The 25,117-nt window shown below is 55.9% G+C and overlaps 1 protein-coding gene across 3 annotated transcripts in view; it reads right to left on the bottom strand.

Annotated features, from left to right (window-relative positions):
- The window catches only part of IFT140 (intraflagellar transport 140), a 108,795-nt gene that overhangs the window by 1,503 nt on the left and 82,175 nt on the right, over positions 1–25,117 (bottom strand). For all 3 annotated transcript variants that reach the window (XM_030925519.1, XM_030925518.1, XM_010387818.2), the window contains 11 exons: positions 18,381–18,558; positions 17,675–17,865; positions 17,036–17,131; positions 16,588–16,720; positions 16,356–16,499; positions 15,640–15,768; positions 15,329–15,511; positions 12,045–12,251; positions 11,571–11,783; positions 11,327–11,487; positions 9,676–9,817 (listed from right to left, as the gene is read on the bottom strand). In XM_030925519.1, the coding sequence (XP_030781379.1) occupies positions 9,676–9,817; positions 11,327–11,487; positions 11,571–11,783; positions 12,045–12,251; positions 15,329–15,511; positions 15,640–15,768; positions 16,356–16,499; positions 16,588–16,720; positions 17,036–17,131; positions 17,675–17,865; positions 18,381–18,558 (1,777 nt within the window). The remainder of the gene's footprint in view (positions 1–9,675; positions 9,818–11,326; positions 11,488–11,570; positions 11,784–12,044; positions 12,252–15,328; positions 15,512–15,639; positions 15,769–16,355; positions 16,500–16,587; positions 16,721–17,035; positions 17,132–17,674; positions 17,866–18,380; positions 18,559–25,117) is intronic.

Raw genomic sequence — 25,117 nt, 5'->3', positions numbered from 1 at the left:
ACAGGAAGGAGCTGGCCAGGGTCGAAGAGGGACCCTGTGGTCAGAAAGGGCCAGTGTCCTTCTGATGCAACCAGGGCCTAGCGTGTGTGACTGCTCTGTGTGCAGAGCTACCTTTGGAGAGGGCAATGAAGTGGTTTCCAGTAGGCAGGCAGAGGGTGCGGAGGGCAGGTGAGGGGTGGTGGGGGGCAGGACAGGTGGCGTAGCTGGGTGAGGGGCGGTGGGGGGGCAGGACAGGTGGCGTAGCTGGGTGAGGGGCGGTGGGGGGCAGGACAGGTGGCGTAGCTGGGTGAGGGGCGGTGGGGGGCAGGACAGGTGGCGTAGCTGGGTGAGGGGCGGTGGGGGGGCAGGACAGGTGGCGTAGCTGGGTGAGGGGCGGGGGGGCAGGACAGGTGGCGTAGCTGGGTGAGGGGCGGGGGGGGCAGGACAGGTGGCGTAGCTGGGTGAGGGGCGGTGGGGGGGCAGGACAGGTGGCGTAGCTGGGTGAGGGGCGGTGGGGGGGCAGGACAGGTGGCGTAGCTGGGTGAGGGGCGGTGGGGGGCAGGACAGGTGGCGTAGCTGGGTGAGGGGCGGTGGGGGGCAGGACAGGTGGCGTAGCTGGGTGAGGGGCGGTGGGGGGCAGGACAGGTGGCGTAGCTGGGTGAGGGGCGGTGGGGGGCAGGACAGGTGGCGTAGCTGGGTGAGGGGCGGTGGGGGGCAGGACAGGTGGCGTAGCTGGGTGAGGGGCGGTGGGGGGCAGGACAGGTGGCGTAGCTGGGTGAGGGGCGGTGGGGGGCAGGACAGGTGGCGTAGCTGGGTGAGGGGCGGTGGGGGGCAGGACAGGTGGCGTAGCTGGGTGAGGGGCGGTGGGGGGGCAGGACAGGTGGCGTAGCTGGGTGAGGGGCGGTGGGGGGGCAGGACAGGTGGCGTAGCTGGGTGAGGGGCGGTGGGGGGCAGGACAGGTGGCGTAGCTGGGTGAGGGGCGGTGGGGGGCAGGACAGGTGGCGTAGCTGGGTGAGGGGCGGTGGGGGGCAGGACAGGTGGCGTAGCTGGGTGAGGGGCGGTGGGGGGCAGGACAGGTGGCGTAGCTGGGTGAGGGGCGGTGGGGGGCAGGACAGGTGGCGTAGCTGGGTGAGGGGCGGTGGGGGCAGGACAGGTGGCGTAGCTGGGTGAGGGGCGGTGGGGGGCAGGACAGGTGGCGTAGCTGGGTGAGGGACGGTGGGGGGCAGGACAGGTGGCGTAGGTGGGTGAGGGGCGGTGGGGGGCAGGACAAGGGTGACAGGAATGTTGCCGGTCTCCAGCATCGAGTGTGTGCAGGCTGTGCTCAGATGATGGCGGGAAAGCTGAGCGGACGTGGAGCCGTGGCCCGGGTGAGGCGGTGCGCATGGCCCGGCGGTGCTGTAGCGGCCTGTGCCTGGGCTCTCTCAGTTTAGCTGGCCGCCTTGGTTTCTTTCTTTTTTCTTTTGCATTTCGAGTTACTAAATCCCATAGGCTTCAAGCAACCATAGAGACAATAAAGAAGTTGGTGAAATATTTAAAATGTGGATTTTCTGTTAATTTGGAGGATATAGCAGTCTGGGCATCTCTACAGTCCAGTTTTGCTTTTATATGTAAAACTATAGTTCTCCTAGAAAGAGAAACCCTGGTGCAGCAGGGCGCGGTGGTGCACACCAGCCACTCAGGAGGGTCTTTTGAACCTGGGAGGCTGAGGCTGCAGGGAGCCGTGACTGTGCCACTGCACTCCAGCCTGGGTGACACAGCAAGACCCCGTCTCAAAACCAAACCAAACAACAACAAAGAAAGCTTGTTAGGATTAGACTGAGTTGTTTTTCCAGCAGCAAAAGGGGCAGTGAATGGAAGTGGAAGGGTGCAGAGGGGAGTGAGCAGCCGGATAAGGGACTCTGTGTCTCACGGGGCTGACCTTTCAGCCCTGAGGAAAAGCCACTGACAGGGAGCTTTCCTGTGAATTCTGGAGACTGCAGCCCAGTGAGGCCGACATGGCCACCAGCACGTTTCTCAAGCTCGTTTCTCGATACTCAGTTTGTGAGCCCTGGGAACCATCTGCTAGGGCAACACAGCTGGTGGGCGTGGAGGCCCTGCAGGCATCGGCAGAGCTGCAGGGTCTGACACAGGCAGGTGCGTGGAATTCTGTATGTTGGCTACAATAGAATTATGGTTGAAAAAGAGGCCGGGCGCAGTGGCTCACGCCTGTAATCTCAGCACTTTGGGAGGCCGAGGCGGATGGATCACAAGGTCAGGAGATCGAGACCATCCTGGCTAACACAGTGAAACACCGTCTCTACTTAAAAAAAAAATACAAAATTTAGCTGGGTGTGGTGGCACTCACCTGTAGTCCCAGCTACTTGGGAGGCTGAGGCAGGAGAATTGCTTGAGCCCGGGAGGCGGAGCTTGCAGTGAGTTGAGATCGCACCACTGCACTCCAGCCTGGGCAACAAAAAACAGACTCCGTCTCAAAAAAAAGGAAAAAGAGTAAGAAGAGAGGCTTCTGACAACAGGAGCATGTCTCCTATGAGAGCAGCCCTCCCCCTAACAACGACAGACACATGGAAAGGCACTGGGGGCAGCTGTGAGCAGGCTGATGCTGGGAGTGGGTGGCACTGGGTGGGCTTCCTGCTTCTCACAACTTTCTTTTTCTTGTTTGGTTTTTTTTTGAGACAGAGTCTCACTGTCTCCCAGGCTGGACTGCAGTGGTGCGATCTTAGCTCACTGCAAGCTCCGCCTCCTGGGTTCATGCCATTCTCCTGCCTCAGCGTCTCAAGTAGATAGGACTACAGGTGCCCGCCACCACGCCCAGCTAATTTTTTGTATTTTTAGTAGAGACGGGGTTTCACCGTGTTAGCCAGGATGGTCTCGATCTCCTGACCTCATGATCCGCCCGCCTCGGCCTCCCAAAGTGCTGGGATTACAGGTGTGAGCCACCGCGCCAGGCCGCTTCTCACAACTTTCTGTCTCAGGGTAGAAGTCAGGGCCAGTCTGGGCATCAGAGAGCCACATTGAAGCCTGCCCTCTTCCAGGCTTAAAGAACCAGAATCAAGATTTTTGATGACCACAGCAGCTGGAATGTGAAGGTGGAACTGTGGTGATACAGCAAGTCAGAGGGCAGCTCAAATCCTGGGCATACCCTGCCCTCGTCACTAGTTGCTCCCACACTACACGTGAGGCAGGGGAGGCGCAGACTTTAAGATGGCCAACTCAAGCTACCAGCAAGGATTTCAGCTGCTATCCACCACAGGGGAAAGAGTTTCTACTCGGAGCTGAGCAAAGGTGATTGCCTAATAAAACGAACCAAAAAAAGCAAAACTCTTTGGAGGAATATAACAGAATCCAGAGTCTCTACAATGGATTAGCCACAATGTCCATGATACAAAAAAATGACTAGACATAAGAAACAGGAAAATTAGATCCATACTCAAAAGGCAAGTAATGGAGATCAATCCCACATGACCCAGATATTGGAACTGGTAGCTAAGATTTTAGAGCAGCAGGTACAACTCTGTTCAAGGATATAAAGGAAAACATATTTTAAACAAATTAACAAATAGGCAGTTTTAGCCAATAAATAAAAAAAAGAATTAAGTGTAAATTCTAGGGCTGAAAAATACAAGCGCTAAAAAAATTGCTGGAGAGGTTAACAGCAGATTGAAGATAGCTAAAGAAAGTCTGTAAATACAAATTAGTCCAAAGGACAGAAAAAAGAAAATAATGAGCAGTAATCGCAAATGTGTGTCTACTAGATATAGAAGACCTAACATTTAATTGGAGTCCCAGAAGGGAAAAAAGAGCAAATTTCCCAAATTTGGTGAAACACAAATATAAATCCAAAAAGCCCAGGATAAATAAAATGAAAACACCTAGGAACATCATTATCACACTGCTGAAATACAAATTCAAAAGAAAATCATGACAGCAGCCAGTGCGGTGGGAGATGGAGAGATACATGAAACGGAAGGGCCCCAGAGACAGCCCACAGCTGACTCTTCCAGAAACAATGGAGGCCCAGACATAGGGAAAACATTCTAGTGCTGAAAGGAAAAAAAGTCTGTCAAATCAGGATTTTTTTGAGTCAGGACCTTGCTCTGTTGCCCAGGCTGGAGTGCAGTGGTTCTTTCGCAGCTCACTGCAGACTCAACCTCCTGCGCTCAGCAATCCTCCCACCTTGGCCTCCCAAGCAGCTAAGACTGCTGGTGCGTGCCACCTTGCCTTGCTGTTTTTTTCAGAGATGGGGTCTCACTTGTTGCCCAGGCTGGACTTGAACTCCTGGCCTCAAGAAATCCTCCCACCTTGGCCTCCCAAAGTGCTGAGATTACAGGCGTGAGCCACCGCGCCTGGCCTCAGAATTCTTTATCTGATGAGAACAACCTTTAAGAATACAGGCAAAATAAATACATTTCAGATTAATGAAAAGTAAGACAACTCATCAGGAGATCTGAACTTGAAGAACTGCTAAAGGGAGCTTAGGCTGAAGAGGAATATCACAGGCAAAGCTGAATCACTGGGAAGAAGGAAGAACACCAGAAATGGTGCTTTGGGAGGCCGAGGCAGGTGGATCACCTGAGGTCTGGAGTTCGAGACCGGCCTGACCAACGTGGAGAAACCCCGTCTCCCCTAAAAATACAAAATTAGCTGGGCATGGTGGTGCATGATTGTAATCCCAGCTACTCAGGAGGCTGAGGCAGGAGAATCATTTGAACCCAGGAGGTGGAGGTTGTGGTGAGTCAAGATTGTGCCACTGCGCTGCAGCCTGGGCAACAAAGAGTGAAACCACCTCAAAAAAAAAAAAAAAAAAAAAAAAAAACGAACACCAGAAATGGTAAATATGTAAGTAAATGTAAAAGACTATTTCTTTCCTTTTAATTTCTTTCTTTTTTTTTTCTTTGAGATGGAGTCTTGCTGTCACCCAGGCTGGAGTGCAGTAGCGTGATCTCAGCTTACTGCAAGCTCTGCCTCCTGAGTTCATGCCATTCTCCTGCCTCAGCCTCCCCAGCAGCTGGGACTACAGGCGCCCACCATCACGCCTGGCTAATTTTTTTGTATTTTTTTGGTAGAGATGGGGTTTCACTGTGTTAGACAGGATGGTCTTGATCTCTTGACTTTGTGATCCGCCCGCCTTGGCCTCCCAAAGTGCTGGGATTACAGGCATGAGCCACTGCGCCCAGCCTCCTTTTAATTTCGTTAAAACATATGACTGTTGAAAGCAAAAATTATAACACTATATTGTGTTTATAATACATTTCAATGTTATACATTTGACAAATATAGGTAGGGATGTGGGTGGGTAAATGGACGTACCTGCTAACTCTAATGTGTAAGTATGTTTATGGTAATCCCTAGGGCAAACGCTAGAGATATAATGCAAAGAGAGGAGTAGAGATAAAAAGCTGATAGCTTTTTAATGAAATTGTAAAAAATATTCAACTGACTTAAAAGAAGGCAGGAAAGAAGGTTCAAAGGAACAATAATAAAACTGGTAGGACAAACCAAACAAAAATGGTAGCCTAAAATCAAGCCATATTAATTATATTAACTGTAAATGGACAAAACATTCCAATTAAAAGGCAGAGATTATCAGAAATCTAGAAAAACTCAACTCTGTGCTGTCTATCAGCAATATACTTTAAATTCAATGATACAGATGGGCAGAAGGTGAAAGGAAGGGAAAAAGTATCATTAAATACAGTGATACTGATGGGCAGAAGGTGAAAAGGAAAAAAAAACCCTGCACAACACGGCATAAGATGCAGGACTAGCTATACCAGTGTTAGATTTGCTATACCTCAAGACAACATTACCCGAGATAAAGGGGACATTTCACAAACATAAATTCAGTTTCCCGGCTTACTGCCTCAAGAGAGAGTTTTCAGGCCACAGTGCAGAATAGGGTAACAGAGCCAGCAGTCTCACTATGCTGAGAAGAAAGTTCATAGTTGGAGGATGCCCAGGTGGCCAGAACTGGTGGGATACAGTACTGAACAGGAGAGAACAGAGAGAGAGAGCACTTCGGAGTCCTGCAGAGGGTTCTGTCTGAGTCTTCATCTGAGTGCTGAATAGTGCACACATGTGACGAAAGTAACTGAGGCCAGGGAAAGACTGTAGGAAATAATTGGGTGGAACAATCCCCAGAGAGTGATCACACATGGCCGGAGAGTGAGATCACACATGGCTGGAGAGAGAGAGATCACACATGGCCGGGGAGTGAGATCACACATGGCCGGAGAGTGAGATCACACATGGCCGGGGAGTGAGTGGTCACACATGGCTGGAGAGAGAGAGATCACACATGGCCGGAGAGAGAGAGCTCACACATGGCCGGGGAGTGAGATCACACATGGCTGGAGAGAGAGAGATCACACATGGCCGGAGAGAGATCACACATGGCCGGAGAGTGAGGTCACACATGGCTGGGGAGTGAGATCACACATGGCCGGGGAGAGAGTGATCACACATGGCCGGGGAGTGAGTGGTCACACATGGCCGGAGAGAGAGAGATCACACATGGCCGGAGAGTGAGTGATCACACATGGCTGGAGAGAGAGAGATCACACATGGCCGGGGAGAGAGTGATCACACATGGCTGGGGAGAGAGTGATCACACATGGCCAGAGTGAGATCACACATGGCCGGGGAGAGAGAGATCACACGTGGCCGGGGAGAGAGTGATCACACGTGGCCGGGGAGAGCATGGTCACACGTGGCTGGAGAGTGAGTGGTCACGCGTGGCCGGAGAGTGAGTGGTCACGCGTGGCCGGGGAGAGAGTGAACACATGTGGCCGGGGAGTGAACACGCGTGGCTGGAGAGAGAGAGTGGTCACGCGTGGCCAGAGAGAGAGTGGTCACACGTGGCCAGAGAGTGGTCACACGTGGCCAGAGAGTGAACACACATGGCTGGAGAGTGAGTCATCACACGTGGCCGGAGAGTGAGTCATCTCACGTGGCTGGAGAGAGCATGGTCACACGTGGCCGGGAATTGTTTGCAGTCCCACCAGCCAGAGTGGAAAGACCTTCCAGTACAGGAGTCAGTGAGAAGAGCAGAGCCCTCACAAGGGTATTGCCTGGATAGTGGCACAAAATGAGCACTGGACTCAAGGCTGTTCTAGACCCCACTAAGAAAGCTAAAAAGCAAGCTGCAAGATGATCACATCATTCCCAAGTAACTTAACCTTGTCCCAGAACAAAACTGAAAAATATTGAAAAGAACACATGCACACAGAGAGAGAGACTCCATCACCCAACAACCTAAAACACTTACAATGTCTGGAATCCAATAATAAACTATCAAACATCCAAAGAAGCAGAAAATAATGAACCATAATAATAAGAATCAATCAACAGAAACAGATCCAGAATTGACACAGACTGAGTTAGGAGACAAGGACGTTAAAACCGCTATTATAAATATGCTTCATGTGCTCAAGAAGGTAGAGCTAAGTGTAAGCATAATACAGACATGAAAGATATGGGGAAAGAAGTGAAAAGTAGAGGTAAGAAGCTGATAGCTAAAATGAAACTGTAAAAAATATTCAACTAAAAAGAAGGCAGGAAAGAAGGTTCAAAGGAACAATAATAAAAACTGGTGGAAAAAGTTGACAGGTAGAAAACTGACATGAAAAAGATGGATGGGATTAGCATCAGAGTGAGACACTGCAGTAAACTTGAAGCACTAGGAATGGCAAATCCCTAAAATGAAAAACAGAAAAATTCCTGGGGGGAGAAAAGAAGAGCATCGATTGAGGGAGGGGATGAGGGGATGGTACTGTGTTACAAGTCACTGGGATTTCAGAAGCAGAGGGAAAAAGGAACACAAGGGAACTGCGGCCAGGCGCGGTGGCTCACGCCTGCAATCCCAGCACTTTGGGAGGTTGAGGCGGGTGGATCACTTAAGGTCAGGAGTTCAAGACCAGCCTGGCCAACATGGTGAAACCCCGTGTCTACAGGCATCGCTGGCGCACACCTGTAGTCGCAGCTACTCAGGAGGCTGAGGCAGGAGAATCGCTTGAACCCAGGAGGTGGAGGTTGCAGTGAGCCGAGATCACACCACTGCACTCCAGCCTGGGCAACAGAGCAAGACTCCATTGTAAAAATAAATAAATAAATAAATAAAATAAATAAATAAAAAGGGAACTTCCTCACAGACTGGGAGAAAATATTTGTAAATCATACCTGATCGAGGAAATGTATCTAGGATATATAAAGAATACAATAATAAGAAAACTCAATAACATGATGAAAAAAGACTTGAGCGCTTCACAGATGTGTAAATGGGTAATACGCACATGAGAAGGTGCTCCACGTCACTGTTCATCCAGAAAATGTAAATTTAAACCACAGTGAGGTGCTACTCACACTCTAGGAAGGCTAAAATTAGAAAGAATGATCAAATGCTGGTGGAGATGAGGAAAAGCGTCGAACACAGCAGCTAAATAAGTTATTAGCCTGCCACTTGAAAGTGACGATGTGCTGGCCGGGTGCGGTGGCTCAAGCCTGTAATCCCAGCACTTTGGGAGGCCGTGATGGGTGGATCATGAGGTCAGGAGATCGAGACCATCCTGGCTAACACGGTGAAACCCCGTCTCTACTAAAAAATACAAAAAACTAGCCGGGCGAGGTGGCGGGCGCCTGTAGTCCCAGCTACTCGGGAGCCTGAGGCAGGAGAATGGCGTGAACCCGGGAGGCGGAGCTTGCAGTCAGCTAAGATCTGGCCACTGCACTCCAGCCCGGGTGATAGAGCGAGACTCCATCTCAAAAAAAAAAAAAAAAAAAAAAAAAGTGACGATGTGCTGTCTCTAAAATTAAAAAATAATAAAGCGACTAAAAAATGGAACACCATTTTCTTTTTTTGTAAAAATGCCTGAAAAAGAAATTGTGGTTATTCAGACTTGGGTACATGCAGACATTTCTTCACAAAGTAAGTCTGTCGCTTCCACGTGGCACTGCTAGTAACAGCCAGCAACAGGTGAGACTGTTACTTTTTGCTACTGACAATTTTTTTTTTTTTTTTTGAGATGGAGTCTCGCTCTGTCGCCCAGGTTGGAGTGCAGTGGCGTGATCTCGACCTCGGCTCACTGCACGCTCCGCCCCCCGGGTTCACGCCATTCTCCTGCCTCAGCCTCCCTAGAAGCTGGGACTACAGGCGCCCATCACCACGCCCAGCTAATTTTTTTGTATTTTTTAGTAGAGACGGGGTTTCACTGTGTTCGCCAGGATGGTCTCGATCTCCTGACCTCGTGATCCGCCCACCTCAGCCTCCCAAAGTGCTGGGATTACAGGCGTGAGCCACTGCGCCCAGCCGCTACTGACAATTTTGTTTCTCTGTTGAGACAGGGTCTCGCTCTGTCACCCAGGTCACCCAGGCTGCAGTGCAGCGACACCATCAGATCTCACTGCAGGCTCAACCTCCTGGGCTCAAGTGATCCTCCCACCTCAGCCTCCCAAGCAGCTGGGACCCCAGGTGTGTGCCACCATGCCTGGCTAATTTTTTCCGTTTTTGTAGAGATGGGGTTTCACCATATTGCCCAGGCTGGTCTTGAATTCCTGGGCTCAAGTCATTCTCCCGCCTCAGCCTCCCAAAGTGCTGGGATTACAGGCTTGAGCCACTGCACCCGGCCAATTTGAGCACTTAAGCCTTCGTTTCAGGAGCCTTGCGTAGCGGGATGCCGCTAGTGAGCAGTGCCCAGGCCTCACCGTCTGGTACTCCTCCATCCGCACGTAGTGCTCCACCAGGAAACCGTAGACGTCCCCGATGCGGATGATGCTGTCCAGGTCTGGTTCCTCTAGGAGCAGCTCACACTGCTTGATGGACTCCTTGGGGTCCTCCGTGTATGTCCTGCCGAGAGCAGAGATGAGGCCTGGACCCTGAAGCCCTGAACACCTACTGCTATCAGAGGTCGGAGGAGACTCTTGGCCTGTAAGAGGAGCTCTCCGGAATGGCAGGAGGAAACTTTCTATGAAGTTAATTCATGAATTCCTTAATTTGTTCATTCATAAATGAACTCATCCATTTAACACTCTTACGGATCATTTGAATGCTGGGTCCTATGCTTGGACATGAAGACCAAAGACTTCCGACGCCTATTCCTGCTCCATGGAATAGTCCAGAGGGGGCCAGAAACCTCTGGACAAAGTGTGACCCAGAGGGGACGTGGTGCATGTGGACAGGGTGCATGGAGAGGCGCACAGCAGCCCTTGCCCGAGGCCGCTGGGAAGAACCCTCCAAGCAGAGAGGCTGGCCCGCACACAGGTTGCGCGTGTGGCCTGGCGTGAGGGTCTGTGGCAGGGCAGGGTGTGTGGCCTGGGAACTGGGGCGACACCAGGGAAGTGAGCCTGCTGAACACAGTGTGGTCCAGAGCAGGTGACTGGAGCCGTGCAGAGCTCAGGCTCCAATGTCAGGAGGGTCCGGGGCCCACCTGGCCACCCACTGACTCGGCCATTCCAGACAGGTGCCTGGCCTGCTCTCTGACCCCTGGCACGTAGAAGGCTGCCCGCCCTGGCCCTCACACATCATCTCCCCTCCACCCACGTCCTATGCTATCCCTGATGACCAGCTGCTATCGATTCTCCTCCTCTCCTGCCTCCTGTGGCCTAAGCTCAGCAGACACCTGTGAGACGCTGATACCCCAGAATCAATACGCGCAAGCGGACCGTGCCCTTCAAAGGGTCCGACATTGTTCAAAGTACTTCTGGAACTCTCATTTTGGAAAAGGTTCTCAGATAAGGAAGCGCCCTTGCCAGCTGAGACAGAGGTTGGGCCCTGAAGCGCTCAGGCCAATGCCCACCATGCTGTCTACACAGCAGCTCTCTGAAAAGCTGAGTTACTGCCCATACATAAAGACGGGGAGGTATTCAAATAAACCTAGAATCTCGGCCTCTCCTGAAAACCGAGACGATGGGCTGCCTGGGTCTCCTCTCCACAAGCTTGGAGCTGGTGGCAGTTGACCTGTGGAGAGGCACGAGCCCGCTGGCCACCATGGTCCCCACCACCCCAGGTCACACAGCGGCCCTCACTCAGGACTCCCCTGCCCCACCCCTGCACACCCTAAGCAGGTCCATGGCTCCCCAGACACACCCTCTCCTGTACCAGATCTGCCTCCTCCTCCCGCTCCCCCACCAGGTTTCTCTCTCAGCATCTCTGGTATTTCCAGAATGCGTTCCCAAGGCTGTGCCCAGGCTCTGAGGGCTCCCAGGAGGAGGTGGGGTGTGTCTTCAGCAGCAGCACTGTCCCGAGAGAGCTCCCATCTGCTGTCCTGCCCCTCTGCTGGCTGCGGTTTCTTGTGGTCAGCCCTGACCCTATAGTCACATCTGTCCCGGCCTGGCCCCGCTGGCCCCGGCGGCGCACCTGCGGGCCTGGATGAACCTCTTCACCAGTGCCATCCTGCTCTGTAGCTGTGCCAGCCTGGTCTCCTGGTCCAGGGGGCTCTTGGCCTTGGCCAGGCACTTGTAGGCCTCAGTCAGTGCCCCGTGGGCTTTGTCGTAGTTCTGGTATTCATCGATCTCCACCTGTACAGATGAAACCCATCAAGACCTGCTGGGCTCCACAGCCCTCCCTGGGGCCCCACTGGCATCCCAGGGAGGGCCTGCACCTGGGCACAAGCGTCGTAAAAGCTGGCCAGGAGGTCCAGGGCCCGCCCCTTGGTGTAGAAGCTGATGATGTTCCTCATGACCTCCGGCTCCTTCCGCCAGTCGAGGGACTGCAGGTAGTTGGCAGCCATGATGTAGATTTCCTTCTGCCTGGACACGTTCGCAAAGAACGTGATTTTCTCTGTGTCTCCAGATTTGAGCAGCGCCCTCATGGCCTAGGCAGAGAGGCAGCCAGGCTCAGGCAAGCAGGGGCTGGGCCGGGACAAGCACAAGGGACCCCGAGCAGGAGCTCTCACAAGAAGAGGGGCTCAGGGCTTCCCGATAGAGATCTAGTGGTCGTGCTCCTCCTGGCCAGAAAGGCTCCGCCCTGGCTCAGGGGAGTCACAAAGGCAAATGGAGATGCATGCAGGGGGCCCGCAGCCTAACTGCCTGGGAAGCAGCCGCGGGCTGGGGCCGGGAGAGGGGCCGGCGCTCACCTTCAGCTTGTTGCCGGCCTGCGTGTACTTCTTGGTGGCCAGGTGGTAGCTGCCTTGGCGCATGCAGCAGTTTGCTATCTGCTCCAGCAGCTCCCGCCGAGACTCCTCAGGCAGGTCCGAGGAGTCCTTGGCCACGGTCATCTTTTCCGCCATCTCCTCGGTGATGCTCATGTTTTGCTCCAGGCATAGCTGCAGGGCTTCGCGATACTGCAAAGGTGCAGAGATGCAATGGGGCTGCCGAGGGGGCCAGGAACCAAAGTGCGCCCCTCATCTGCCACCGCTTCAGAGGAAACCAGGCCCCTCGGCTCAGTGGTGGCCTCTGTCTAGCTGGGGTGGGTATGGAGGGGACAAGGATGTCTCCCCCGCCGCACCAACCTAGTCATTGACGTGACTTTCTCACGCTGTTAACGTTGCAGAGTGGAACAAAGGAAACAACAGTCTCAAGTGATATATGCTCAAAAGAATATTATGTTTGGGAGAAAAGAAAACTGGTAATTTTCTTCTATAATTCTAAATTTTTTTTTTTTTTTTTTTTTTTTTGAGACAGAGTCTCGCTCTGTCGCCCAGGCTGGAGCGCAGTGGCTGGATCTCAGCTCACTGCAAGCTCCGCCTCCCGAGTTCACGCCATTCTCCTGCCTCAGTCTCCTGAGTAGCTGGGACTACAGGCACCCGCCACCTCGCCCGGCTAGTTTTTTGTATTTTTTTTTTTAGTAGAGACGGGGGTTTCACCGTGTTAGCCAGGATGGTCTCGATCTCCTGACCTCGTGATCCGCCCGTCTCAGCCTCCCAAAGTGCTGGGATTACAGGCTTGAGCCACTGCGCCCGGCCGCAATTTTTTAAATTAAATTTTAAAATTAAATTTTTGAGACGGGGTCACCCAGGTTGGAGTGCGGTAGTGCAATCACAGCTCACTACAGTCTCCACCTCCCAGGGTAAGTTGATCTTCCCGCCTCAGGTTTTGTATTTTCAGTAGAGACTGGGTTTTGCCATGTTGCCCAAGCTGGTCTTAAACTCCTGGACTCAAGCAATCTGCCTGCCTTAGCCTCCCAAAGTGCTGGGATTACAGGCACGAGCCACTGCACCGGCCTGATTTTCCTAACATTTTAAGAATTTTTTTTTTGTTTTGTTTTGAGACAGGGTTTCGCTCTTGTTGCCCAGGCTGGAGTGCAACGGCACAATCTCGGCTCACAACCTCCACCTCCTGGGTTCCCGCCATTCTCCTGCCTCAGCCTCCTGAGTAGCTGGGATTACAGGCATGCGCCACCACGCCCGGCTAGTTTTGTAATTTTTTTTTAGTAGAGACGGGGTTTCTCCGTGTTGGTCAGGTTCATCTCGAACTCCTGATCTCAAGTGATCTGCCCGCCCCGGCCTCCCAAAATGCTGGGATTACAGGCGTGAGCCACCACGCCCAGCTCTCATTTTAAGAAAAATTTTGGCCAGGCGCGGTGGCTCACGCCTGTAATCCCAGCACTTTGGGAGGCCTAGGCGGGGGGATCACAAGGTCAGGAGATCGAGACCATGCTGGCTAACATGGTGAAACTCCATCTCTACTAAAAATACAAAACATTAGCCAGGCGTAGTGGCAGGCGCCTGTAGTCCTAGCTACTCGGGAGGCTGAGGCAGGAGAATGGTGTGAATCCAGGAGGCGGAACTTGCAGTGAGCTGAGATCGCGCCACTGCACTCCAGCCTGGGTGACAGAGCGAGACTCTGTCTCGAAGAAAAAAAAAATTTTTTATATTCTTGAGAGTATGTCTTAGGCCAGGCATGTTGGCTCACGCCTGTAATTCCAGCACTTTGGGAGGCCAAGGCGAGAGGATCACTTGGGCCCAAGAGTTTGAGGCCAGCCTGGGCAACACAGTGAGACCCCCATTTCCACAAGAAAAAAAACAGTAATAACTCACAAATATATATGAAGTAATAACACATTTATATGAAGAAAGAGAATATGGCTGGGTGCGGTGGCTCACACCTGTAATCCCAGCACTTCGAGAGGCTGAGACAGGCAGATCACGAGGTCAGGAGATTGAGACTATCCTGGCCAACATGGTGGAACCTCGTCTTTACTAAAATACAAAAATTAGCTGGGCATGGTGGCACGCACCTGTAGTCCCTAGTACTTGGGAAGCTGAGGCAGGAGACTCACTTGAACCCAGGAAGTGGAGCTTACAGTGAGCTGAGATTGCGCCACTGCACTCCAGCCTGGTGACAGAGTGAGACTCTGTCTCAAAAAAAAGAAAACAAAAAGGAAAAAAGAAAAAGAATTCTGTCTTGGAGGTGTTTCCATCTCAGTACGCTGGGGGCTGCCACATGCTCTCTGCTGCGTAGACGCCCACAGTGCTGAGGAAGCCCTGGGGATTGAGCCGGCCTGGTGACAGAATGAGGGCCAGTGTCCTTGCTGCGTAAACCGTCTGCCGAGCACGCCCTGTGCACACGCCACTCACACGTGCGGCAACGTGTCTGTCAGGATGAACTCTCGAGGGAAGGGGAGGCTGGGACAAGGGAGACCTTGTCTTGTGGTAGGTTCTGCCTGCTGTGTTCCACAGGGCCTGGGTATATCTGCTTCCCATGATAATCCAGTAGGTTTTCTCACCTTTTCACCCTTAATAGCCCAGTAAAAAATGGCATCTCTGTGAATTTTGATCTGTATTCCTATCATGAATAAAGCGAAGCATTTTATATTTGGGAACCACCCATATTTCCTTTTGAATAAACTGTTCCTGGCCAGTCACAGGGCTCACGTCTACAGTCCCAGTGCTTTGGGAGGCTGAGGCAGGAGGATTGCTTGAGCCTAGGAGTTCAAGACCAGTCTGGGCAACATAGCAAGACCCTGACTCTATGCGAAAACTTTTAAAAACTTAGCTGGGGATGGTGGCCCACGCCTGTGCCCCAGCTATGCAGGAGGAGCGAGGGTTGCTTGAGCCCGGGAAGTTGAGGCCGCAGTGAGCCACGATGGCAACACCACAATCCAGCCTGGGCAAGAGTCAGACCCTGTTTCAAAAAAAAAAAAGGCTAAGATGGTAAATTTTGTGTTATGTGTATTTTTACCACCCCCTCCCCCCCATAGGTGAGTGCAATTCCCTGTGTATGATCTGATGCCAGCATGAAGGATGGCAAGTCTACACTCATGGACCTACTGGGTGTGCCGTACGTGAAATCCAGGGCACCAGAGCCTTCCTCAAGAACTCATAACCAAGCGAGCAGCCATTCCCACAGCCTCTGGGCACAGGGGACCTGAGCCATGGAGCCTGCGTGGAGCCGAGCCCAGGCCCCGCTGGCCCCGTACCTTCCTGGCGGCTAGCAGCAGCTCCACTGCCCTCTCATACTGACTGTGCTCGATGAAGAAGTCGGAGCAGCGGGCCAGGAGCGCAGGGTCTGACGTCTCATCCAGGTCCTCTGCTATGAGCTGCAGGGCCACAAACTGCTGGGTGGCAAAGGCCAGCTCCAGGGCCTTGGAGAAGTGGCCAGCCTGCGGATGTGGTGGGCTCTGAGCAGCTGCCCGAGGCCTGGGGGCCCGAGACCTCGGAGGCCTCGCACAAGCAAAGGCCCCCTGGCCTGCTGCCCTCCCCAAGGCCCCCACCAGTGGCCGGCCCTCACCTTGTGGTACAGCATGACCGCCCTGTCCATCTGCATGCCCTTCTCCTCATAGTATCGGGCCGCCTCGATCATGTCCTCGGGGGAGCTCAGCAGGGCCAAGTTTATGAGCTGGTCGTCCAGGCTGTTCTCCTGCAGGCAGGGAGGCAGGGCCCTGAAGCAGCTCCCACTGGCTTCCCCAGGCCCACTGAGATTCTGGAATGTGCCGGGTGTGAACCCGCCCCTTTACTTTGATATACTGCTCAGCGATCTCTGCGGCTGTGGGTTTAAGGAGCTGATGATTTACTAGGTTTGTCTCTGAGGATTCTCTGATGCTCTGGGTTCTGTTTCACAGAGCACTGCAAGAACTACCTGACACGCGAGATGCTTCTGGAAGCAAGAGCCCGGGCTGGGACATTTGTGTGGGTGCAGAATGCCCAACAGCTTTCTAGGAAGGGTCTGCTGTCTGCAAGGCCATAGGCCGTGAGCCAGCCTCACACCCGCTCAGGAGCCCTGGAGCCTGGGAAGCATCTGGGGACAATGCTTTGCAACCAATGTCAGAGGGGAGCGGCCAGGGGTGGGCGGAGGGTGGGCGGGTGGGGCGGTAGGGTGAGGAGTGAGTGGCAGACACCGGCCAGACCACGTGTTGCTGACACGATTCTCTCTGTCCATTTTTCCACTTGAAGCTGTCTTCAGAGGACCTCGAGAAGCACCGGCTCCCCACTCTGGCCCCGTGGTACCTTGCACAGGCGGATGGCATTCTTGAAGGCCTGCGCCCGGGTGTAGAAGTGCACCGCCTGCCCCACCTCCTCCTGGCTCTCGTACTGGCGTGCCAGGTGGTAGGAGGCCGCTAGGTTTCCTGTCTCGTTGGCGATTTGCACAGCCTAGAAAGACAAAGAACCCAAAGATGAGACTCGGTGGCCTTGTGTCTGCGTCACGTCCGCCTGGCTGGCTCCCCTGCAGGGCCCTCACCTTCTGAACATTGCCCTGGAAGCAGTGGATGCGGACCAGGGAGAAGTGGTCCTGGGCCAGTTCGTAGTAGTGCAGCGCTGCGTCCATCTCGCCCTGGCTCTCCAGGTACTGTGCCCACCACCGCCACAGGGTCCTGTGGGCAGCCCCAAGGCTATGGGTTCTCCATCCGAGTCCTGCTCCAACCCAGAACGGCCCCCACCCCGCCCCTGTGCCACTCTTAGAGTGCATGTCACCTGACCTGCAAACAGGCTGGGCCAAGAGTGAGGAGCCTGGGCTCTGTCCAAAGGGAGGGCCCAGCTCAGGGCCCTGGCAGACCTCTGAGGAACCGGGGGGACACTGCCCACTCATGCAGGAAGCACAGGAAGGGGAGCTGCCTGAGCAAGCCCTGGGATCCCCGCAAACTTCCAGGATGGAGTGCGGTCCCACCAGCCCTGGTAGGAGCACTCACTCATCCTTCATCTTATTCACATAGAGCTCCAGGGATGGCAGGTCCTCCGACAGCATCCTGGGCACTTCGAAGCGGTGAGTGTCCGACTTCTCGTAGCTGTGAGAGGAGGAGACAGAGGTCCTGGTTCCCTCCCATCCCAGCCCCGCGGGAACCAGATGGGCTGAGAGGCAGCGTTGGTGAAATGCATCAGAGCGACGGCCCTTGGGGTGTGGGCTCCCAGCCTGCAGCTCCGCGGAGCCTGAGCACACATGGCCAGGAGGCAGTGGGGGCTTCCTGCACTGCGGGGGCCCGGGAGGCGGGTCGCCCATCCGCATCTCAGGAACAGGTCTAAGAGCAGCTCCCCCTCTGGAGAGGGTGGCATGGGTTCATCTGTCCTCAGGAGATACCAAGCCCATCTGTGCTCAGCAACCGAAGGACACACGTCCTTCTCCTGCCTTGAAACCCGGGTGGCCCAGGACAGAAGGGGCAACCCCACGTCTCTGAGACTCCCAGAAGCTTCCTGCCAAGAAGGCGCCACCTCCCTGAGACAGACACCTCCTCTGAGAACCTCCCTGGCCACCTCACCATAGCACACACAGAGGCCTCAGGAGCCAGGACCATCCAGAGAGACTGGGAGGAGGCCGCGAGGGCCGCACTCACTAACTGAGGGCCCGGCTGCAGTCGGCACTGGCCTCCAGGTGCCCGGCATAGTGGTGGTAGGTGCTGCGCAGGTGCACGCGGTCGTGGCGCTCGGCTACCTTGAGGGCCTTCTGCCACTGCCCTGCAGCCTGGTAGAACTTGTTCAGGAGGTCGTAGCGCTTGCACTTCCTGTACAGCTGCTCGGCGTCCTCCTGAGGAATGAGGATGGGCAGGTGTTGTGCAGCCTCCGCAAACCCATGCTTCAAACACACTGTTCCACGCCAGGCCACCGGTCACTGCAACTTCCCACACTGCCAAAAACACTGACACAGGGGGCTGACACGGGCAGAGCAAATGCCACACACCCACAGGGCATCCCTGTCCCACAGCTGGAGAGTGAGATGCACCACCAAGGGGTGGCCCCACCTCCCAGAGCCCCCCCCCACAGAAGTCCCGTGTTCAGCCCTGCTGACCTGGGGATCTCTTGGGCGCTCTGTTCCAGACCCGCACGCCTGATAGGCACACACCCTGGAGAGCCAGCAATCACCTAGCCTCTACCCGCCTCACCTCCACCGCAGCCGTCTGCCCAGCTCTCCTGGGCCATGCCTCTTGGCTCTGCCCTCAACACTGCAAGCTCAGGCCGGTGGGCATGCCTCCTCCTTCCCCAGGGGGCTGTGGCTGTGGTAGGCATGGTGCCTTCCCACCCCCCCCACGGGGCGCCCCTCACCAGCATGCCTAGCTGTGTGGCCAGCACGGCCACGCGGGCCTCCAGCTCCGGCTCCCGCTCCGCCTCACGCAGTGCTCGGGCCCCACGGGCGTGGCCCATGTTCCCCAGGCACACCTTGGCCACATCCAGCCGCTGGGTCTTCACGCACATGCGCGCCATGTTCTCCCAGACGGCCTCACTGCGGGCAGATGGCGGTCTGTAAGGCTCCTGCCCAGCACCTCAGGGCCCCCTGGCCGTACGGCCGCTTCTCTTGGGGCAAGTAGTCATCAGGCACAGCCACCAAAGGGGCATGAGGAGGGGCCTTCACCCATCAGCTCCGTCCCTGGGCAGGACTGCAGGCCATGCAGAGAGGTGCCTGTCATGAGTCCCACGGCCTCTCCAACCCCAAGAGGCAGGGACCGGGTCCCACTAAGAGACAGAAGGACCTCTTATGCAGGTCACCAAGTTCCTCCTTTTTCCCGGCTCTAAGCGGCTGTCTGATCAGGAAATGTGGGCTTCCTGTGTTGCTTGCACACACAGGACCTGCTCTGAGACAGAGCCTCCTGCTCTCACCTGGGCCCGGGACTGCAGGGCCCCTGGTAAACCAGCCCCGCACAGCAGGGACCCTCACCTGACAGTCTGGCAGCCACAGGGTGGAGCCTGGGGGATGGGGTGCAGGGCCCAGACCCTGACTCAGCCCTGGAACCTAGAGCCAGGCCTGTCTCCCCAGGAGAGGGTGACCCAGCCTATGCAGGATTCTGCAGAGCCCTGGAGGTCTGCCGAGCAGAGGGCCCCGAGGACAGGCCTGCAGACGGGCTGATCAGTGGGACACGGGGGACAGCACCTTCCACCCCAACCCTGTGCCCCACTCTCGGGCCGTGAGTTTTGTGTGTGAAGGAACAGGGTGCCAAGTGGGCAGCTGCGTCAGGGCACAGGTGCAGGGATGGTGGAAGTCACCCTGCCTCTTTGGGTTTTTTTGTTGTTTAAGACAGTGTCTCCCTCTGTTGCCCAGGCTGCAGTGCAGTGGTACAATCACAGCTCACTCCAGCCTCAACCTCCTGGGTTCAAACAATCCTCCCACCTCAGCCTCCCCAATAGCTGGGACCACAGGTGTACGCTACCACGTCCAGCTAATTTTTCGTATTTTTCGTAGAGACGGGGTTTCGCCATGTTGCCCAGGCTGGTCTTGAACTTCTGAGCTCAAGTGATCCACCTGCCTTGGCCTCCCACAGTGCTGGGATGACAGGCATGAACCACCGCGCCCGGCCCCCCGCCTCTTCGTGAGGCTTCCTGCATTCCTCCCCTGCTGGCGCTGATCCAGGCAGGACCGGAAATGACTGAGGACTTGGTTTGTGTCGGCTCTGGGGAAGGCAAAGGCTGATGACGGCCACCCTGGGGGGATACGACGCTGCATGACAACTGTGTGTCCGCGTGTGAGGGGGGCACTCAGCCAGGCCTCCTGGTGGGGCTGGGCGGGAGGTGGGTCCAAGGCTATTCAGGGAGACCCCTCCACAAGGGCCCTTGGGGCCGGGCTGGCCTGCGGCTTCAGCCCTGACGTGGGCTCAGGGCCTCGGACAAAGGTCCTGTTCCAAGTCACAGTTCAGTGTGGTCACCGAGCAGGGACAGGGAGAGGATGCACTGGTCACTTCCTGAATCTCTCTCCTCTGCCACATGCACCTCCCCTGCGAGCCCCCCACAGCCACGCACACACGTGCATGCGCACACACATGGACGTGCACACATGCACACGCACGCACGCATATGGACGCATACACACGCACACACAGACGCACACGCACACACATGGATATGCACACATGCACATGCACGCACACACATGGACGCACGCACACGCACACACAGATGCACACGCACACACATGCACGTGCACACATACGCAGGCACACACGTGCGCACACACGCACATACTCCCACAAGCACAGGCAGCACACCCCGCGAGTGGCCTCGGAGCATCCCCACCCAGGCCCACCCTCGCATTCCAGGCTGCTCCCTGCAGATAAGCCACAGCCCAGCCCACAGTCTTGGCAGGGCAGCAGCCCTGCAGACTCCCTGCTGACACTCCCTGCAGGCCACTTTTAGGACTGGAGGGACCAGTGCCCAAAGAGCCCCAAGCCCGCTGTCCTGGTGAGTAAGAGGGGCTGGAGTGCGTGCAGTAGGGCATTTTCCTAATGGCCTTGCCCCCGTGAGGAGGAGAGGCCCAGGAGGACATCCAGGGAGCCCAGTCCCACCATGGTGCCTCTGTCTCCAGGAGGTGTGGGCTACCCACATCTCAGGTTCCCCAGCTCCCATGGAATCACAGGGCAAATGGCTCCGAGATGGCAGCCCCGGGCAGGCTCAGCGCACTTGCGTCTGAGTCTGGGGGCTGGAGGTGGGTTCCTGGGACATGCCCTGTGGTGGTGCCTGTGGCTGCAATGCTGCATAGCCAGGTGCCCGCTCCTGAAAGCCAGCGGGTACTTTGTGCCTGGTTTTACATGTACTTGGGTGAATTCCATGGATGTGTTCCACCACCCAAGGACGCGGGGCGCGGAGGTGCGTGTGTCTTAGCAGCAACCGGCCCAGGCAGCCCTTGCTCGTAGGTTTATGTGGCAACACGTGCCAGCCCAGCCCAGTGCCCCTGCCGCGTGGCATAGTCATGCCTGGAGCAAGGAGAGGGTGTGTCCAAACCCACGGGCCAGGCCCTCGTGGGGGTGCCAAGCGTCTGGGGGCCGGGAAGTGAGCCTGCCTCCCTACCACTGCCATTTAGACCCATGGGTGTAAAACATGCGTGTCCTCTGATGGCCTCACATGGGGCTCCTCGCAGCGCCTGGGTGTACCCACTGGCAGCTTCCTGGACACTCAGTCGGCGCTGTGGTGAAGGTGACGCCGGGCGCATGGGACCTCAGGGAAGTGCCCCAGGCAGCAGCGTCCTGATCTCCGATTCGCGCTCCTCAGTCTTTTAGCTTCAGAACTGCCACCAAGAGCAGCACAGGGAGAGGCCTGAGCACCCGGCCCACCTATCCCCCAGACTGTGCTGCCCTCGGTCCTCCAGAGCTCCAGGCAAGAAGTCACATCTTCACACTAAAACAGCAGAAAACCAAGTCTTGTCTTTCTCCTCCATCCTGAGGTCCTGGGTAAGTCCACGTGGAAGGACCCATGGGTGTAAAACTAGTTTATAAACGGCTCAGACACAGCTGCCCCATGCTGAGACACGCTTCAAGACTGGGGGTCCAGGTCTCCCCAAAACACTGCTGGGCCTCACCCGTCAGCTAATGATGCATGTGGAGTGCAGGGGTCACATCCGAATCTCAAAAGAAACATTGTGTTTTCACCGCACAGCTTCCAATCAGTTCTACAGATCGGAGGGAAGGGATGCTACAGCTCCTCCCAGACTTCTCATTTCTCTAGCGTCTGGGTGATGGCGGCACTGGGGCCTCAGTGCGTGAGGCGTGGTGGCTGCTTCATAAACAGCACGTTGTGAGACACGCAGTCCTTTTTATTCTCCTGTCCCAAAAGATTTCACGACTGGAATCTTTTTTTTTTCTTTGAGACGGAGTCTCGCTCTGTCACCAGGCTGGAGTGCAGTGGCACGATCTCAGTTGACTGCAATCTCTGCCTCCTGAGCGATTCTCCTGCCTCAGCCTCCCGAGTAGTTGGGACAACAGGCACGCGCCACCACACCCAGCTAATTTTTGTATTTTTAGTAGAGACGGCTTTCATCATGTTGGCCAGGATGGTCTCAATCTCTTGACCTTGTGATCTGCTCACCTCGGTCTACCAAAGTGCTGGGATTCAGGCATGAGCCACCGCGCCCGTCCCATAACTGGAATCTTTAAAAAATCTTCTGTTTGTGCACACGCTGTCCCCAGGCCCAGGTGTGGGGCTGGACAGGGCTGGGACCTGCCTCTATCTGCCAGGTGCGGCTCCTTTCCTCTCCCTTGTCCTGAAAACAACTGGTTCCTTCTGTCCACATCCAATTGCAGTGGAAAATCACAAACAAGCAGAGGAAACTGGCAGCCAACTCGGGGCTCAGCCGGGCTCCCCTGTGCTCTAAGCGCCCCATCTCCCCCATGTGGAGGCCACCTGTGGGGAGCGGGAGAGAACCCGCAGGTCAGCCTTGGTTTTGCTCTGGCTCCCAGGGCCCATGTGTGACCGAGGACCCAGCCAACACACCATTAGATGCCTGCACTTCCATGTGCCCTGTCCCGGGCATTAAGTCTGCACCATGTGGGGCTTGGAGAAGCATGTGCTGGACGTGCGGCTGCCAGTAGAAGCTGGACACACCCTCCCACAGTCCCCTGCCTGCCAGGCCGAGACTGCTGGGAGAACCCATGGGAAGGGCGGTCGCAGACTGGCCAGAAGCGTCCAGACCCAAGCACTCTCTGCAAGCTCCTTCCACAGCCAGCCTCCTGCTCTGGCCACCAGCAAGGCACCAGCCCTGCGTGATTCCTGCCTCCTCTCTACAACGGCCGGCCAGGGCTCTCGGGACAACCTTGACTCCGGTGTGGGGTTCTGGGGTTTTGTGCATCTGACATGAATTCCAAGAAGTAAACACCCTCTTAGTTCCCATCCAAGCCTTGAGAATTTCCTGTTGTCCCGGCCGGTCTGTGGAGTCACCCACATCTGCACTTCATCAGCCCCGCAAAGCACTGGAACCAGAAGCAGATGGGCAGCAGGGATGCAGCCTTCAAAGGGCCCTACAGAAGCTCTGCTGAGACCACCCTGTGTCAGGACGAGGGCGGCTGGCGGAACAGCGGCTTGACGATCGCGCTTGCCGAGGCCGCCCCCTCCCTCCATGTCCTTGTTCTGTGCTAGAGCTCCCTGTTGGGTTTGGGAGCTGCAGACACACATGCGGGAGGGAGCAGTGGGACTCCACTGTGACCAAGACCCCAAGCAACAGGGAGAGCAGGAGGACATGATGGGCTGGGGGGAAGCCCACAGCCCATCTGCGAGTCCCCTTAGTGGGAGTTGCCCCCGAGAGCCACAGAGCCTCCCAGAAGGGTCGCTCTTAATTTAAATGCTGCTCCCAGGCCTTCTGCCCTCCTGCGCCCAGCCTCCCACAGCGCCAGGAGTTAGAAGCAGCGTGATGGCTGAGGGCATAGGGACCTGGAGCACCCCAGAAGTGCCAGAAGGGTGGGGGCCGATGCTGGCCTCTGCGAACCAGGACTTCCGGAGGTACTGTCACCGTGTGGGAGCACGGCTGTGGCCTCCTCCCCACTCAACCTGAGGAAAGGACCAGAGGGGGCCACTGAGACAATCAAATGTGTCCTCTGGGCTCTGAAACCCAGCACTGGCCTTTTTGTTGGAAGTTAGCCATTTGAAGACTCCCAAAAGATAAATGGTTTAGTTAATTAAGGAGGAAATAAATTCTTCCCCCATGGAAACTTTTGGGAAACTTCCCTTTCAAGGCACCGTTCTGCACTGTGTGCTTGGGAACACTGAGTGTTTGAGACACGGCACCCCCTGTCCACCTCCGAGGAGCAGGGTACAGGCAGGAAGGGATGGGGACATCCCCCCGGGGCCTTCTGAGCCACCCAGGAGAGTGGGGGCTGCCAGCACCAACGTGCCCCGCGTGCCCCATCCGGTTCAGGGGGCCAAGAACAGAAACAGAAACAGCAGCTTTTCCCTGGGCACAAGCCAAGGAAGAAGAGAAAGCAGAAACCCGACGGCCGCATCTGCAGCGAGCCCCTGGGGAAAACCCCACCACGGGCAACGTCCCTCAGGAAGTGAGTGGAGAAACGTCTCTCAGGACCCAGCACGCACCACGGGCTGGAGAGGACGGAGCTGCTGCCTTTCTGAACAGACACGGGGCGTGTGGGGAACCCTGCTTCACCTGTGGATATACAGAGCCGCATGCCAACACGTGAACTGAGACTGCTCCCAGGAAATGGCAGCTCTCAGAACTGCCCTGAGCCAGGGCCCCACGCACGGGCAGTGCACGGACAGGAAACGGTCAAAGTTCTGCTGTTACCGTGGGCTGGGAACAGGACTCTCTGTCCCAGCCCTGTCTTGGGCGTGTGCCCGTGAATGGTTTGCATGGATGTGGGACACCTGCGTTCACGAAGCTTTGGACCCTGGGTAGGGTGGGAATCCCACGCCGGGTTTGGGGTCTCTGGAGATGGGACAGAGTTTGAGACCCTCTCGCAGTGTCTGCCCAGCGGAGCAGAGTAATTCTGAGCAGAATAGACGAAGACGCCTCCGAGCTCTCTGGCAGCATAAGCTCTGCCCGAGCGCCTGACCACTTACAAGGTGACCTGCCTCGTCCCGTCCCCAGCTGTGGGGGTGACCGTTCCCATCAACAGCAGAGGTGGCCTAAGCCCCACGTGACATTCGCCGTGTCCCAGGCCCCACTGACAGCCCCACCTGGCATATCCAGAATCCTACCCTTCTTGCCACCTAAGAATGACCTGGCCCCGAGGTTCTCCAAGTACAGGTCCCTGGCCCCACAGGTCTGGGTGAACGTGCTCCCTCCAAGCACATGCGTCTCTCCCCTTCCCAGTGATCCTGTGATATCTGCCCCCCTTTTGAGGGCAGCATTCCGTGACGGGGGCAGGCCTGGAACGTGGGGGCGGGGGGACGCCTGTGGTACCTATGGGACTGGGAACACAGGGGCGGGGGAGAGGTACCTATGGTCCTGGGGGTATCTATGGTCCCGGGGGCAACTGGACGGCTGGGGGTGTGAAGTCCCCAGGGTAGGCAACAATCCCCCAGTACCCACCGGCCTCCAGGTCCCGGGGGCCACCAGGCTCAAAAGCAACAGG

The sequence above is a fragment of the Rhinopithecus roxellana genome, chromosome 20 (genome assembly GCF_007565055.1).
Source record: "Rhinopithecus roxellana isolate Shanxi Qingling chromosome 20, ASM756505v1, whole genome shotgun sequence".
Taxonomy (NCBI): domain Eukaryota; kingdom Metazoa; phylum Chordata; class Mammalia; order Primates; family Cercopithecidae; genus Rhinopithecus; species Rhinopithecus roxellana.
This window is presented reverse-complemented; position numbering and strand designations above follow the sequence as displayed.